General features: G+C 48.5%; 2 protein-coding genes across 6 annotated transcripts in view; one reads left to right on the top strand and one right to left on the bottom strand.

Moving 5' to 3' along the window:
• The window catches only part of TACC2 (transforming acidic coiled-coil containing protein 2), a 202,654-nt gene extending 196,830 nt beyond the window's left edge, over window positions 1-5,824 (bottom strand). For 3 of the 5 annotated variants that reach the window (XM_082722662.1, XM_082722668.1, XM_082722669.1), the window contains exon 1: window positions 5,730-5,824. Coding sequence is in view for 1 of the 5 variants with exons in the window: in XM_082722672.1 (XP_082578798.1) it covers window positions 5,730-5,747 (18 nt within the window). In the remaining 4 variants the exon portion in view is untranslated. The remainder of the gene's footprint in view (window positions 1-5,729) is intronic. The other 2 variants (XM_082722673.1, XM_082722672.1) reach the window with 2 other exon arrangements.
• LOC309858764 (uncharacterized protein) lies at window positions 2,678-5,723 on the top strand (the record flags this gene model as incomplete). The annotated part of the gene is made up of 3 exons (XM_082719066.1): window positions 2,678-2,724; window positions 3,082-3,698; window positions 4,194-5,723. The coding sequence occupies 3 exons, from the start codon at window positions 2,678-2,680 to the stop codon at window positions 4,397-4,399; spliced, it is 870 nt and encodes a 289-aa protein (XP_082575192.1). The 3' UTR covers window positions 4,400-5,723.
• Window positions 5,825-15,465: the final 9,641 nt, after the last annotated feature.

The following is a 15,465-nucleotide window of genomic DNA, read 5'->3' as shown; positions in this document are numbered from 1 at the left end:
CACTTTCAGACATCATTGGAATCTAAATGCTAAACTGTGCTGTCATTTTTGGAAATCGAAGACAGTATGAACGTAACTGGGGACTGCAGGCCAAGGGCAGGGGAAGAGGAGATGGGACGAGGGGGTGGGAAGGAAGAGCCGGCAGAAATCCTGAGTGTGCATGGGCTATCAGTGCCAATTATACTGGAGCCAAGATATTAGACTGACCAGCCGTATGTTAGAGCCACATTAAGAAATTAAAGGTATTTGCCTTCTACGTGACGTAATATGACAATGCAATTATTAGTCCTTAGAGAGAGTTTCAGATAACATCAGGCAATGTTATTATGTAAAATAGAAAATAGCTTTTTAAGACTTTTGTTCTTCAGACAATTTTATTGTAAACTCATCTTTTAAAATGTAAGGTTAGTAATAATTACCTTATCAATAAGACTTTGTTAAGTCCCATTTGCTCCGACTATAATGCTTTCCAACAAGAACAAAAAGAACATCTTAATCATATTTTCCTGTTTTGTTTTGTTTTTTCCTAATTAACTTTTGGAGTAGTGACCTACATCCCAATGCTTCCTCCCCAAAAGATATAAAACAATGAGGGATGCCTGGGTGGCTCAGTGGGTTAAAGCCTCTGCCTTGGGCTCGGGTCATGATCCCAGGGTCCTGGGATCGAGCCCCGAATTGGGCTCTCTGCTCGGCAGGGAGCCTCTTCTTTCTCTCTGCCTGCCTCTCTGCCTATTTGTGATCTCTGTCTGTCAAATAAATAAATAAAATCTTTTTTTAAAAAAAAAGACATAAAGCAATGAGAAAGAGAAAGTCAGTGTGTGCAACCACCAAACCCTCAGGACAACTTGAAGATCAGAATAGAGACAGTTAAGCATTCTTCAGAATAACTGTGAACAATGAGAGGAAAGTCAATCTCAGAGCGCAGTTTCGCATGTGTCCACCTCGGCCCTCCATGAATCTGTGCAAATCACAGGAAGACCTAGTTCTACAGGAAAACAGCAGAGAAGACAGAAGGAAGCTAAAACTCATGATTAAGTGTCCTGGTTGGACTTCAGATGTGGGAGCCGGTGCCTCCAGGGAAGCTCGGCCCAAGCACTGCTTCCCAAGTCCCAGCCCCTCTCTCACCTCCCACCCACCCTGGTTTGGTTCTTAGGACCATGTGTCTGCCCACTACCTGGCTTCCAGAACGTGGGGTTGAGGACTCATCTTGCCATGTACAAACACAGCTCCCAAAGGATGACTTCCTGAATTCCCTAAGGGTAGGATCTGCCCAGCTGATAAGAAGGTTTGGCACTAATGACTGACTGCCCAAGAGAATCGTTCCTCCTCTCCTCAACCTGAATGCCCTTGTTTAGGCTCAAGGAGGGAAAGGTATTTTGCAAAAGCATGGGCAGTCCCGGGGCAGTAGAGCAGGCTGGAGTGGGGAGAGAGAGAAGCGTATCCAAGACATGCCAAACAGCGAAACTTCCACCAGGCGATGCAAACAATAACATCACCACATGTTCTTCAAAGAACTGGAACACACGAGAGGCAGATCTTGTGACTGACCAGGACTCAAGGTTTGGTTGTCTCATCTGTTCGCTTTGAAACACGAGACGCGAGATAACTCTTGTCAGATCCTAATTTGAGCCTCGTTATCTGCTTCAGCAGAAACATATTCGCAGGAGTGGGCTTTTGAATGGCCCGAATACAAGGCCTTGCTTTTGAAGCCCCCAGACTGACTAATAAAACCACGTCCCCTCAAAATGAAAAGCTTGCCCCCCGCTCACAAAGGACCACTCCAGCTGGACCCACATCATACCCTTTATTGTCCCTTCACCCAAAACGAGCACAGCCAGAAAGAATAATCATTCGTGATCTAAGCCTTGCAACTCAGGATTCAATAAGCATGAAAGGCAACGACTCTGAGGAAAGGCAGTCCTTTGGTAGAGGCTGGGAATTTCTCTGGAACCCCAGAATACTGAGACACAACCAATTTTAGTCATTCCCGAACCCATGTGAGCAGTTCGACTACACAAGGTTAGCTCTCTTTGCTAGAACACAGCCTGTCTCACTGGGTTTAATCTCTTTATAATTCTTTGGCACCAATTCTGGCACGGGGCTCTGCTGAGGCCATTCCCTGACTTGAGAGCAGAGCAGAATTTCCCCTTTTTAGGTCACAAACTCAGAGCGCTCACTTATCCCAGCGGCTCCCTCCACCGTGTCAATTTTAAACACCCTCATTAACAACATTCATGAAAGGTTGGCGAGGGGGCAGCTCTCTCGAGTTGTTCCTGCCGTACGCAGCCGTTTCACGAGACTGAAACACAGGCCCAGGCTTGCCGCAGCAGGTAGGACTATAAAAACACAGATATCTACCGCTTCTAAACACAGCGGAATTAAGGACCCCAGGACAAAGGTCGTGGACTGCCCAGCGACTCTCAAAGGGTCCAGACAAGCCCATGAAGTGCGGTCTTCTTGGACAGGGTCCGCTGCTCCCTGGTGTCGCCACCTGGATCTCAGGCCCCTGCCCCGCCTTCTGTGCTGGGGAGGACCATCTCACCCGGGCTTCTGATCTCCTCGGGAATCAGAGATGGAGAGCACGGTCGGCCTCCTAGTGAGTTGGGCTGCTACAGGTCAGCACCCCACAGTCTGGTGCGATGCATTTGTCCCGCCCCCCGCCCCCGGTGTTGCCTCTATGCCCTACACTCCCCTGGCCCATTCGGGGCACATCATCGCGTCTGCGTAGCGGCACCCATCATTGCAACCAGCATCTCTGCTGCAGTCCCATAAGATCAGATGCTTGCGCAGGCAACTTCTGAGGACCTGCCATTGGCCTTTGCTCTGAAAATGGCTCGTTTTTCATTCGCCACCTCCCACGGACACAGCATCCTGCCCACCCCACCAAACCACCTCCTTCCTAAACACTGCTGACGGGCTTAAGCTGGGCCAGTCAGATCTTCTCTCTTGATATGTAATAGGGGTCCCGGAAGTTAATCAAGATGGTGGGGGGGGGGGGGGTTAAATCGCCAGGCAATGAGGAATGGAGGCCAGGATCAGTGCCAGAGAGACCTGGAGACGACCCGCGGTGACCTGAGGGAGGAGCAAGCTGAGGAGCCCAGCGGACACCGGCCCACCCTCAGACCGGAAGGAAGCGGACCCTGGCCCACTCTCAGACCGGAAGGAAGCAGACACTGGCCCACCCTCAGACCGGAAGGAAGTGGATCCCAGCCCACCCTCAGACCAGAAGGAAGCAGACACTGGCCCACCCTCAGACCGGAAGGAAGTGGATCCCAGCCCACCCTCAGACCAGAAGGAAGCAGACACCCGCCCACCTTCAGACCGGAAGGAAGAGGACCCCGGCCCACCCTCAGACCGGAAGGAAGCAGACCCCAGCCCACCCTCAGACCAGAAGGAAGCAGACATCGGCCCACCTTCAGACCGGAAGGAAGAGGACCCCGGCCCACCCTCAGACCGGAAGGAAGCAGACACCGGCCCACCTTCAGACCGGAAGGAAGTGGATCCCAGCCCACCCTCAGACCAGAAGGAAGCAGACACCCGCCCACCTTCAGACCGGAAGGAAGAGGACCCCGGCCCACCCTCAGACCGGAAGGAAGCAGACACCGGCCCACCTTCAGACCGGAAGGAAGCAGGTGGTAGCCGAGAAGCCCGGATGCAAGGAGCTGCTACAGCCCAGAGCGGTGTCTTCTCAACTCACAGTGAGTTTCTGCTTCTTTCACCCGATGTTCCCTGATGGACACCATGCTCGAAGTGGCCAGGATCTGCAGACTGGGGCCTTTGCTCCGTCCACACCCTCCCTCAACCTCTCCACAGCCTCTGTGACACTGCCGCCCCCACTTCCCTTGAAGTTCTGTCCCCTTATGTAGGCGCGACAAAACCCACTTTCCCTGGCCTTCTCCAGTGGCCCCTCCCACCCTCTCAGGGGAACCGTCTAATAAGACCCAGGCTCTGGTCTTCCAGCCTGGTCTCCTCAGAAGCTTCCCTTTGTTCCCATGACTTCCTCCACAGCGTCCAGGCAGAAGGTTCCAGATCTAGGCCTCCATTCCTCACTTCCTCCTGCACCCACTGTGTTTTCAACTCTGGCGGAGAGTTCTACTCAGATGATTCACAGTCACTTAACCTCGTGGAATATAAATGTGTATCTTTCTTCTTCAACCCAAACCCTCTCCTGACTCCCTGATTTCCACTGACAGGACCGTGGTGTTTCAGTCACATCCGCTGGGGCCCTCATGGTGATTCTGCGTCTCCCAGTGATCTCAGCTCGGGATCCGCCTCCCTTCCAGCCCAGGCGCTCCGCGGGCTCCCGGCTCACGTGAGAGTGGCTTACAACGGTACCGCCATTCCCAGGACCTGGTACATGGGGTTAGCTGAGTGTTTGCTGAGAGGACGGAAGAGATGAATGATTGTGTTTTAATGTCGCCTCTGTCTCATTCCTCGTCTCTCCAAGACACATTCACGGACACCTCTGGATTCTTCCTTCCCGGAGTGTCTTTCACTGTCCCTTTCCTCCCATTCCCTTTACTTCTGGGCCAGACCCTTATCACTACCCATTACAGCTGCTGCAGAAGCAAGGCCGTCTCCTGACTGCGATGACAAACCCGACAAGGGGCACTCTGGGAACATTGTGGGTGCAGAGTTTTGGATCTTCCCAAATCTCCCCGTATAAACAGAGCAACAAGATAGGAAAACCAAACCCTGTGGACTTTTAAAGCAAAACTTGACACTTAGCCTTGTCCTGAACATCGACCACCAACAGCCACAAGACCCCCCTCAGATTGGTGTCCGTGCAGGAGGACATGGACAAAGGCCAAAGGGCCCTGCCAACTGGACCTGAGGGCAGGACAAACCCAAAGTAGCCAACAGGTACTCACTAGGAAGGACAGCGTGCCAGTTGGGGAGCAGCAGCTAAAACCGGAGGAGGTTTGCCCCCCTGCACACATGCATAGGCAGAAATCACACATGAGAGAGCATGTAGTCTGAGTCTGGTCATTTCTGTTTCATGGAACGTCCTATGAAATAGACCCACACATGCACACACAACACACATGCACTGCCCTGGGTTTCACTAAGCTGTAAGATTTTCAAATGAGGCTCAGCATTCTGCCCTCCTTCGGTGTGGCCTGATGAGTCAGTTCTAACCGACACCAAGTCAGACTCAGAAACACAGTGTTTGCTGAAATCCTATGGCGGCTCAAGTTGCCAGCCACAGCACCAAAACTGGTCGGAAAAGGTACTTGTGTGAGTCTAGAGAAACACTGCAAACATGTCAAACTCAACACCATCAAGAGTTTTAAAAATAACTTGTGCCCATAAAGTCTCGGTGTATTGGGGCCTCAGGGGGTCTATGAAACCATCACTCCGCAGAACCATAAATACTTGAAAATCCAGTTTGCAAGGGGCGGAATCATAACAGAGGCTAGAAGAATGAAATCTCCTCCAACCAAAAAAACCCTTTTTTAAGAATGAGGGGACCAAGGTCTAGATCCACAGGAACTCATCCTACCAAAAGGAGACAGTAACTTATTGGAAAGAAAAAAATACATGTCATGCAGCTTAGGAGACCATGGAGTAGGGGAACGTGGCAATAAGAAGCATAAATGTGCCTTTCATCTCCCTTTATAAGGAAAGAAAAGAAAGAAATGCATTTATTCCCTCTAATCTCAGTAGCCAAACCAGTTTAAAGCCACACTGTTCAAAGGAAGAAAGCTGGCCGTCTGAGACGTACTTACCCAGGGTGCTCTGAGCATGAGGAGAGCAGAGCTGAGAACAAGCCTTCTCTTCCTGATGTGAGGACTTCTCAGCACTGCCCTCCGCCCGTGGTCTGTCTTCCCCCAGGATCACATGGAAGTGTTCTATAAATGTGCATTGGCTTAAGGTTGGGAAAGCTGGCCCGGAAAGCTGCGGCGCGTAAGCAATCTGACCCAGGCTAGGCAGCGGCTTTCCAGAAGGCTCTGCAACCCTGAGAGGGACTAACAGAGGCCAGCGAGTTTGCAGGTGCCCAGAGTTTGCAGCTCCCTGTTTTTCTCACTCTACGTTTTGTTGGGGATCCGGATCCCGTCTCAACCGCCTGGGGCTGCAAGTGCGTTTGGTTGGGGCAGTTCTGTATTATGGCTTGGACCAGCCACTTTTCAAAACAAAGCAGCCTTCAAAACCGAACAAAATGAAAAACTGTAAAGTTAGAGGTGCTTCTGGTAAATGGGAATAGGTCTTTGTCAGCTTCTCCTGACCTCATAAAATCAGTTTGTCCTTTTTGAAAACGTCAGTCTGCTCCCTTCAGAAAGGGAGGATGAGCAGTTACTCTTAGAGCATTTCTAAATGGCAAAGCTACCTAAAATTCCATCAGTACTGAATGAATTAAATGTGCAGCCGTATGATGGAAAACAAAGCAACCGTTAGAAAGAATGGAGCCCTTTAGGTGCCAACAGTGAAAACTTTCCAAGATGCATTGCTGAGTGGGAAAAAAATTGAGGTACATAATAGTATGTATAATGCTACCATCTGTGTAAAAAAGGTATAAATCTATGTGCATGCTACAGTATATGTAGTATGTTAATTCTTTTTTTGTAGTATGTTAATTCTATGCTCTGAAAAAAAATCATACTGCACTATATAGATTTTTTTTATTTTTTATTTTTATTTTTTGGGGGGCAGAGGCATAGGGAGAAGGAGACAGAGAATCTTAGGCAGGCTCCAGGCCCAGCACATAGTATGAGGCAGGATTCGATCTCATGACCATGAGTTCATGATTTGAGCCAAAATCAAGAGTCGGATGCTTAATTGACTAAGCCACCTGGGTGCCCTACACTATTTTATAATATGTGTAAAAATATATAAAATAATGACCTTCTGGAAATTCACACAAGCAATTGTGGCAGTGAGTGGTTGCCACCAGGAAGGGGTGGAAACTGGGGGACAGGGAAAGAGGAAGATTGTCTCCCCACGTTTTTCTGTTCTAGGAATTTTACCTCATGTGAATAGTGATTTTTCAAAGAAAATTTTTAAAGTAATCTAATTTCCAATAGAAATGTTTAATTTTCAAAATTGCTTTTCAGGCACTGAATTCAATTGACCATTACACTTATTTATTTATTTATTTATTTAACATATTCAACATCTTTTATTGGGTTGTAAGGAGCCTGTCGTACAGAGGCCCCGTCTGTGGGTTCTGAAGGAGGAGTCAGGGCTGGATGCCTCGGCCCTCGTTCATCTCCTCTGTAGCCATGACTTGGAGCAGGTGTCCCCAAGCCTCATCCAGGGTGGAACTGCCCCACCGCCCACCTTCTCCATGGGCCCAGCAAGGCCTAAACAAGACGTTGTACATAAAAGCTCTCTGCAAACTGAAAGCCTTTATTCAGGAATAGAATTGTTCGCAGTGATCACATTTGGCAGGACTTTTTTCTGAAGTTCTTGGGTAATTCAACACTCAGAACGCAAATGTTCCCACGAGCACAAGCATAGAGGTAAAGCAGATACTTCCAGAGGGCCTGGGTCTACGGTCGCCAGGGTGGGTTTTCTCCTTAGCACCAGTTTTGATGTCCCCAGCATCACCCCTCCGCTGTGCAGGGCGCCTCTTTGAGTGGCCTCCCAGCATGTCCCGTGGTCAGGTCTTTGCCTCTACCTTCGGTTCCCACTTAACGCAACCAGGAGCAGTTTTCAGCGCTTGCATTTGCACTAACACATAATGCTTGGTCGAAGATGCCTTGAGATGTAAGAAAGCTTTTTGGGGTTTTGTTTTGTTGTTCTGTTGTTTAATTACGCTGAGATCACAAGTAAAAGTCCCACTGCCCAGGAACAGGGTGGTTCCCACCTTTCTCAGAAGAAACTGCAGGAGTGGCTCAGCGGCTGAAATGGCGCCACCGTGTGGCAACACTCTCAGGGTCGCTTTAACCCTTCATGTGACCCGCCAGCCTTGAAACGCTTCTCCGCTCAAACTCTAATTAATTACCCAAAGCAAAAAATTGTTTTAATCTGGTGAGATTTGAAATGTTTTCAAATTTGCTCATAAAGTGCTGTTTCATTAATATTTTTATTGCGTATTACCTACTTGCCCCATGTAAATTCACATAAATGCGGCCTTGCTGAAAATGACTGGCATATGGCATAGAACATGAGAAAAAACATTTCTCAGGCAGTGCTTCGAGCTGGTGATTATTTTAAAATTCTGAGAGGAAAATAATTCAAAGTGATGTTATGACAGCAAACAGGTGGATTTATAAAAATAAAAGGATAATGTTTACAGCCTATTATCTCCCTACGCAGTGAAAAAGAAACTCTCGTTAATGAAGCAGGCAGAGCTCCTTTCCTTTGAGAGTTCACTGAAGTGACAGCAGGGATTTTTTTTTTTTTTTTAAGTTTTTTGGGACCCTAAGAAAGCAAACTGGGATGGCACCTTGGTCAAGCGATTGGTCCATGTCTGTGGATGCTGGCACGGGGATTGAGGTTTGGTCCTGGAGGGCACAGGAGGCTCAGCCAAGAGCTGGGGTCAAAGGAGGTGGTGGGATTTCAGCCCCAACAAGCCCCAGTCTGCACTGCAGACCCAGGACAGAAATCCCAGGAACAATGGAGGCAACAGAATTGGGGTTGAATATTTGAAAATTAAAAACAGGCCTAAGCGGAGTGTGTGCCTTCCCCTTGTTCCGTTCTCCCCTGATGCCCGCTGAGCAGACAGAAGCTGAAATCAAACAAAAACCAAACCTCCCACATAGTCTGAAATAAAAAATTCAATAGAAGGCTGAAGACAAACAAAAAATATGTCAAAAAATAGAATTAATGAAAGACTTAAAATATGAAAAAAATATTACAGGCTTAGAGAATCAATCCATGAGGTCCCATATCACATTCACAGAGAGGCAGACATGGAACCGAAATGTGGAAGGAAGAAATTATCAAGGAAGTAATAGAAGAATATTTTCCAAAGTTCAAGGAGGTGAAGCTCCAGATCGAAAGGGCCCAGCACAGTAACTTCACAGTCTGTCTCATGGTTCTGTGGGCTGGGCTGGGCTCCGCTGCGTGGTTCTCGTGTGCAGGGAGGGCTCTCACGGAACTGCAGTCAGACGAAAGCTAGAATCAGAGCCATCTGAGGGCTCAGTGGGCTTGGATGTCGCAAAGCCTCGTGCACATGGCTGGCGGGTGACCCAGGCTAGCAGCTCACCTGTGACCTGCACATGGCCTCTCCCTTTATCTTCAGCTTCTTTACAGTATGGAGAATAGGTTCTAAGATAAATGTCCCACTCAGCAGAACGTAGAACCGGCCGATCTCTTAATGCCTCGGTCCAGAACTTGGCACAGGGTCACTTCTGTATTCTGTTGGTCAGACAGTCGTGGGGCCCACCTTAAAGGGGAGGAGACAGAAATCCGCTATCTCAGTGGGAGGAATGTCAAAGAATTCACGGCTGTCTTCAATTCACCACCAACCCTGCATGTTTCTAGAAACAAAACAGTATAGGTCAATTAACTGATAATGAGAGTCAAAACTAAATTGACCTTCCAGCACTCTCTCCCCTGGGTACCACTCTCCACATATGTGTGTCTTCATACAGTTTCAAATGTGCCCGACTCATTTTATCCTCAAAGACTTTTCTTTGTCATCCCCTCTGACCAGAATACGATTTCCCTGCATCTTTGCGTGACTCAAGTCGGATCTCAAATAGCCCCTTCTCAGAGAAGATGTCCCTGCCCATCATATCTAAAATAAGTTGCATTCAGCATTTCTACCCTTAGCCTAAATTCTTCTAAATCCTTCATAGGACTTGGGGGGAGTGAGGAGTGACTTCTGATAAGTATGGGTTGTTTTTTTTCCTGAGGGGATGAAAATGCTCTAAAGTTGATTGTGGTGATGGCTGCACCAATCTTGTGAACAATAAAAACCACTGAATCGTATACTTAAGAAGTGTGAATTTTACAGCAGGTGAATTATAGATCAATAATAATAATAATAAATCTCACTCTGGCCTTCGGAAGTGAGTAAACATATTTAAATTGTTTTGCATCTCTGCCCCTCCAGCAGGTGTGAGTATGGTCTCCGATCAGCAGCCTGGGTATCACCTGCGAATTAGAAATGGCCAATTAGGGGCGCCTGGATGGCTCAGTGGGTTAAGCCGCTTCTTCGGCTCGGGTCATGATCTCAGGGTCCTGGGATCCAGTCCCGTGTCGGGCTCTCTGCCTAGCGGGGAGCCTACTTCCTCCTCTCTCTCTCTCTGCCTGCCTCTCTGCCTACTTGTGATCTTTCTGTCAAATAAATAAAATCTTAAAAAAAAGAAAGGAAAGAAATGGCTAATTAGAGGCTCCCTCCCAGACCTACTGAATCAGAATCTACAGTTTTAACAGCCATCCCCAGGTGAATCAAATGCACACTAACATTTGGAAAGCACTGGAGTAAAGTATTACTGAGGGCATGTAGTCGAGTTTTGGGGTGACAAATACATAACAGGTGTGATCCCATCAAGACACTTATTAACATGGGATTAGGAAAAAAATTTAATTTACAGGCCTTTTTTATTTATGCATAAATCCTCTTTAATGTTAACGAAATGAAAGGAAGGGGAGGGAGAGACTTGGAAGACCAGATGAGGCTCAAGGCTTACGCATGTTCCCAGATGTCCCCAAGCTAACACTGGTTTGTTTGTTTTGCCAACTGGAAATCACTCCAGGTGCAGAAGTTTCAAGGGCCTGTTGCTGTTTACTAATATGCTGTGGCTCCTTTCCATAAAAAGAGGGAGGAGACAGTGGGGTGGGGAGGCTAACAATCCATTTGGACCCGTAAGTATTGAGAGCCTGGAAAATACTCATTTGCACTGTTTGATTAGTAATTTGCACATATTGTTTGACAATACAGATGAAAAATTAATATTTTTTGTTAAACATCTCGTCTGAAACGATAAAAATAACGCATCCCTGAAACAGTACAGATTTCATAATCTCTTGCTATCTCTTCTCCCCATTCCTGTCCCGGGTAAGTGGTATTCGTGGCGTAGATGCCTTTCTCTGGGTTTGTGTTATACATCTGACCACAAGCAGCCCCTCTGCTCTCCTGCCAAATCACAGCAGAACAGGTGCTTTCTCTCTTGTCTGCATCCAAGTGGGAAGCGCTGGGAGCCATGTGTCCCCTTCCTTCCCACACTCAGGGGTCTTCGCTCACCTGGCCCCGAGGTCTTGATAATAGGAATGAATGTCCCAGTCCCGGGCCTCTCAGAAGCTTTTGGATCAGCCTCTAGACTTAAGGGAGGGGCTTGGGAAAAAGAAAAGTCTCTAAATCTGGCAAGTTCTATCCCTTGAAATTTATATGGTTGACTCCTGTTTTGTTTTGTTTTGTTTTGTTTTAATTTATTTGACAGAGAGAGAGACAGAGAGACGGAATACAAGCAGGGAGAACGAGAAGCAGGCTTCCAGCTGAGCAAGGAGCCCCATGCAGGGCTTGATCCCAGGATCCTGGGATCATGACCTGAGCCAAAGGCAGACTCTTAACGACTGAGACACCCCGGTGCCCCGTGGCTGACTCCTCTTCTTAACTGAAATGTCAGCTTTTCAGAGGGGACTTCCCGTACTACACCTCAGTTCAAGTAACCCACGCACACTCCTCACTGCCTGGTAGGTAATTCCTTGCCACAATATGCTTTTTAATTGCCTCAGATTGCCACCATCTGAAATTATTTATCTATTCCTTGTTTGTTGTCTCTCTCCCTGGTAAGATTGCCAGCTGGCGCCTGCCTGCGACAGCAGGGATCTTGTCTGTCTTGCTCGCAGAGCCTGGCATCTCATGGGCACGTGATGCCCTTGAGCGTGAACAGTGTGTGTCACGGGCCTTTTGATGCTCAGGCCCTCCGCCCCCCGCTGCCTCAGAGCGCACCCACGGCCTGGGTGGACAGTGTTCACCTGTCTAGAGCTCTCACCTTGAGCTCCCGGACCCTCTTTTGTGTTCCTGTAGAAATTCCCTTTATTCTCAGGGAGCCCGGTAGCGCCATACAAAATATGGCGTATACAGGATTGAGTCGTTTCATAGCATGACACTCTCGGGACACGTGTGATTACTTCCCACCTTGAAGGAAGCAGCCCCCGGACACCACGTGATGGCCAGCTGCCAGACCCTTGCTCTCCTCCCCGCCTGCACCCCCAGCTTCCCTCCTGGGCTCCTTCCCATCCCATGACCCGGACTTCCCTCAATGGCCCTGATTCTTCTACCCAGGTCAGATTCCTGCCTAGCTCCAAATCCTTTGCTTCCGAGCGTTGAACACAACAGGTGTTCTATATTCGTCTTTGTCTCACTTGCTTGACATCTGACTACCTCCAAAAACCGTCAGCTCCCTGAGTGTAGGACCTTGTTTGCCGTCCTCAAATACTGTATGTCTAGCCTCCAGCCCGTGGCTTAGCACCTAGCGGACCCCTCGATAAACCTGCATTAACAAATGAAGCACCCAGAAAAGAGGCAGATTTTCATCACTGACTCACGTAATCATTCGCACAGCAGGTACTATTGGAGGACTAAGGGGTCAAGTTTTTACTACCTTCTACCTTCTCCTTGAGCCTGGCCGATGAGGAGAGCCAAGATAATCTCCCTGAGAGATCTACTAAATATCAAATCACACCAAGTGACATGTTTACGACACTAGCCACTATAAACGCATTGTAGATGACCTAACTGGGTCCTGGCTGGACATCTATACGGCCCCTAAATCCGGAATTCCTAGCATCAAATCAGATCGGACCCGAAGGATCCCCCTGTGGCTGGCTGGCTTCCTCAGTGCCAGAACAATCATACACTGTTTCCCACCCGAGAATGTACATGTTTTTTCCCATTTGAGTTGCAAGAACGCTGGTGCCCAGCTACAGCGTGGTGGAGACTCCGTGCACCAGGCCATTCCGTGCCTCTACCTCAGCCCCAGCTGGAACTCTCCTGCATCCCTCCCCTCTGCATGGTGGTCCTGAAGGCCTGTTTTCCAGATGTCCCCCTCTGGGTTAGTCCTAACTTGGCAATAGTTCACTGTCCTATCATGTTAGTTAGGAGGGTGACCCAGAAGCTCATCTCCCAGGGAGGGAGGAGGGAGGCTACCCAGTCAGCTCTTCTCCCCTCACTGGTCTCTGCTCCTTCATCTTGTAACGCTCTGTTCCTGATTACTGTGCGTGACTACTGTGCTAATCATTCTTTCCTGTTTCAGGCACAGTTCCTACTTTCTGGATCCATCTGGTTGCACGTTTGGCGTCTTTATATCTTGGTAATAGAAAATCTAAACCAAACTGGCTTAAGGAAGAAGGAAATGCATCATTTGGGTTGTTTTGTGAGCCAATCACAGAATGCCCGATGAAAAGTGATGTAAGCAACAAGGACACTTATTACCTCTTGTGACAAGATATCCAGGGGGAGGACTGTTGCAGCTTGGGTTCAGCAATTTTGTTAAGTCATCAAGGACCTGGGGTCTTTCTGCCTTGTAATGTTAATTTGTTAATTTTTCCTCATGTGGCCACAAGATGGCTGCCTCATTTTGAAGAACACAGGTGGACAACCTTGGACTACAGGGGAGCATTTCTTTTCAGTGTCTGTTTTTTTTTTTTTTTAAAGATTTTATTTATTTATTTGAGGGAGAATGAGTGAGAGAAAGCATGAGAGAGGAGAAGATCAGAGGGAGAAGCAGACTCCCCAAGGAGCTGGGAGCCGGATGCGGGACTCGATCCTGGAAGTCCGGGATCATGACCTGAGCCGAAGGCAGTTGCTCAACCAACTGAGCCACCCAGGCGCCCTCAGTGTCTGTTTTTAATGTGGAGAAAACATTTCTGAGAAGACCTTCAGTGACTTCTCCGTAGTCCTTTCAGTCAGGATTGCACCACATTCCATGCCACAGGTACAAGGGAAGCTGGGAGGAAGGGGAATATCTGGTTTTGTTCATTTGTTTGCTTTTTGGCCTCTTTGGTAGAAAGGGGGCTTTGACAGTAGAGAACAAAGGATAGGGAAACAGAAATAGAAGGTATGTCTCCCATCTTACCCTGTGGTGGGGTTGAGGCCTTGTGACCAGATCTGGCCAATGGACTATGAGCAGTGGTGACATGCGCACATTCTGGGTTGACGCAATTAAGCCAACTCACTAATCCTGGACTGTCTACTTCTGGACTTCCAGTGTCACAAGGAAAATTCTAACTATTTTGGCTAAGGCCTTGTAGTAGAATTTCTATTATACCTAGCTAAATAAACCCTGATACACCTTTTACCCATCATTTCGGTTATTTTCCATGTGTCCTCAGCCTTACATCAAATTAATCTCCACCTTTCTTAGCCTTGCTCTGCTCAGAGACTAATTTATGGAGTGTATCACACAGGTTCTCTTGCCCTCTAACTTCATGCTGCCCTTAGCCAATGGGAGGTAAAATCGTTTGAAGACATGTTCGGGAGAGAGAGAGACCAAGGTGTTTTACCCCCACTTCCTCTTCACTTCCTCTTTTCTCAGCACTTCCTCTTCTTTTGGCATGATTGCATGTCTGTAGGACCACAGCTCCTGTCTGGTGGCCCCCTTTCCATGGCCTCAACCTTCATCGGGTTCCAGTAACACTGCTTCTTCGATCTGACACTTCAGGCCCAGAAAGAGTAAGGTCTTTGCACGGCTGTTCATCCCAGGTACCACTGTTAATTTCCTACTGTTGCGAAATACCACAATCCTGGTCTCCACTTTTTGGCTTTGCTTGCTTGTGCTTTTGGGAAACAACATCTGCAGTAGAACTCAAAATATAAAGAATGAAATTTAGGCATTTTCTGAATAAAATTCCATCTGTCTTGGGCCCTGTTAAGGATCTTTTAGAATATTTTAGGTTTTTTTTTTTTTTTAAAGATGTATTTATTTGACAGAGAGAAAGCACAAGTAGAAAGAGAGGCAGGCAGAGAGAGAGAGGGGAAGAAGCAGGCTCCCCGCAGAGCAGAGAGCCAGATGCGGGGCTCAATCCCAAGAATCTGGGATCATGACCTGGGCCAAAAGCAGAGGCTTTAACCCACCGAGCCACCTAGGCGCCCTTAGCAATACTTTAGTTTGAGAACCCGTTGTGAACATCAACTGCCACGATGTAGACATTCAGAAGGGATCGTAAACAGAGTTTACTAGGAGAAAGACCATCTTTGTCGTTAAATTTTGCTTGTGGTTCTTCTGTCTTCCAGAGTGGGATTGCCCGGGGCCCATGAACCTCATCTGATGCGCCCCGCGAGGGCTCCGGGAAACTGAGGTCCCAGAGCCACATCTCTTGTCTCCAAGCCCAGCGCGCGCCCCGCTCCAACGCAGCGGCCTCCGCCAACACACGTGCTCCGGCGCCCTGACGTCGCCCGGCCGTGGCTGGGTCCCGGGGAGCCGAAGACACCCGGGAAGACGCAGGTGCGGTGGGCCTCCGAGGCCCAGCCCGGCCAGGCTCTAACTCCCACACGGCGCGGGCAGCGGGTCCCCGGTGCGGCCACTGGGCGGGGCGCGGAGGGCCCGCGCCCGGCCCCGCGGCGCCTCG

This window comes from Mustela nivalis (assembly GCF_964662115.1).
Source record: "Mustela nivalis genome assembly, chromosome: 2".
Lineage (NCBI taxonomy): Eukaryota > Metazoa > Chordata > Mammalia > Carnivora > Mustelidae > Mustela > Mustela nivalis.
This window is presented reverse-complemented; position numbering and strand designations above follow the sequence as displayed.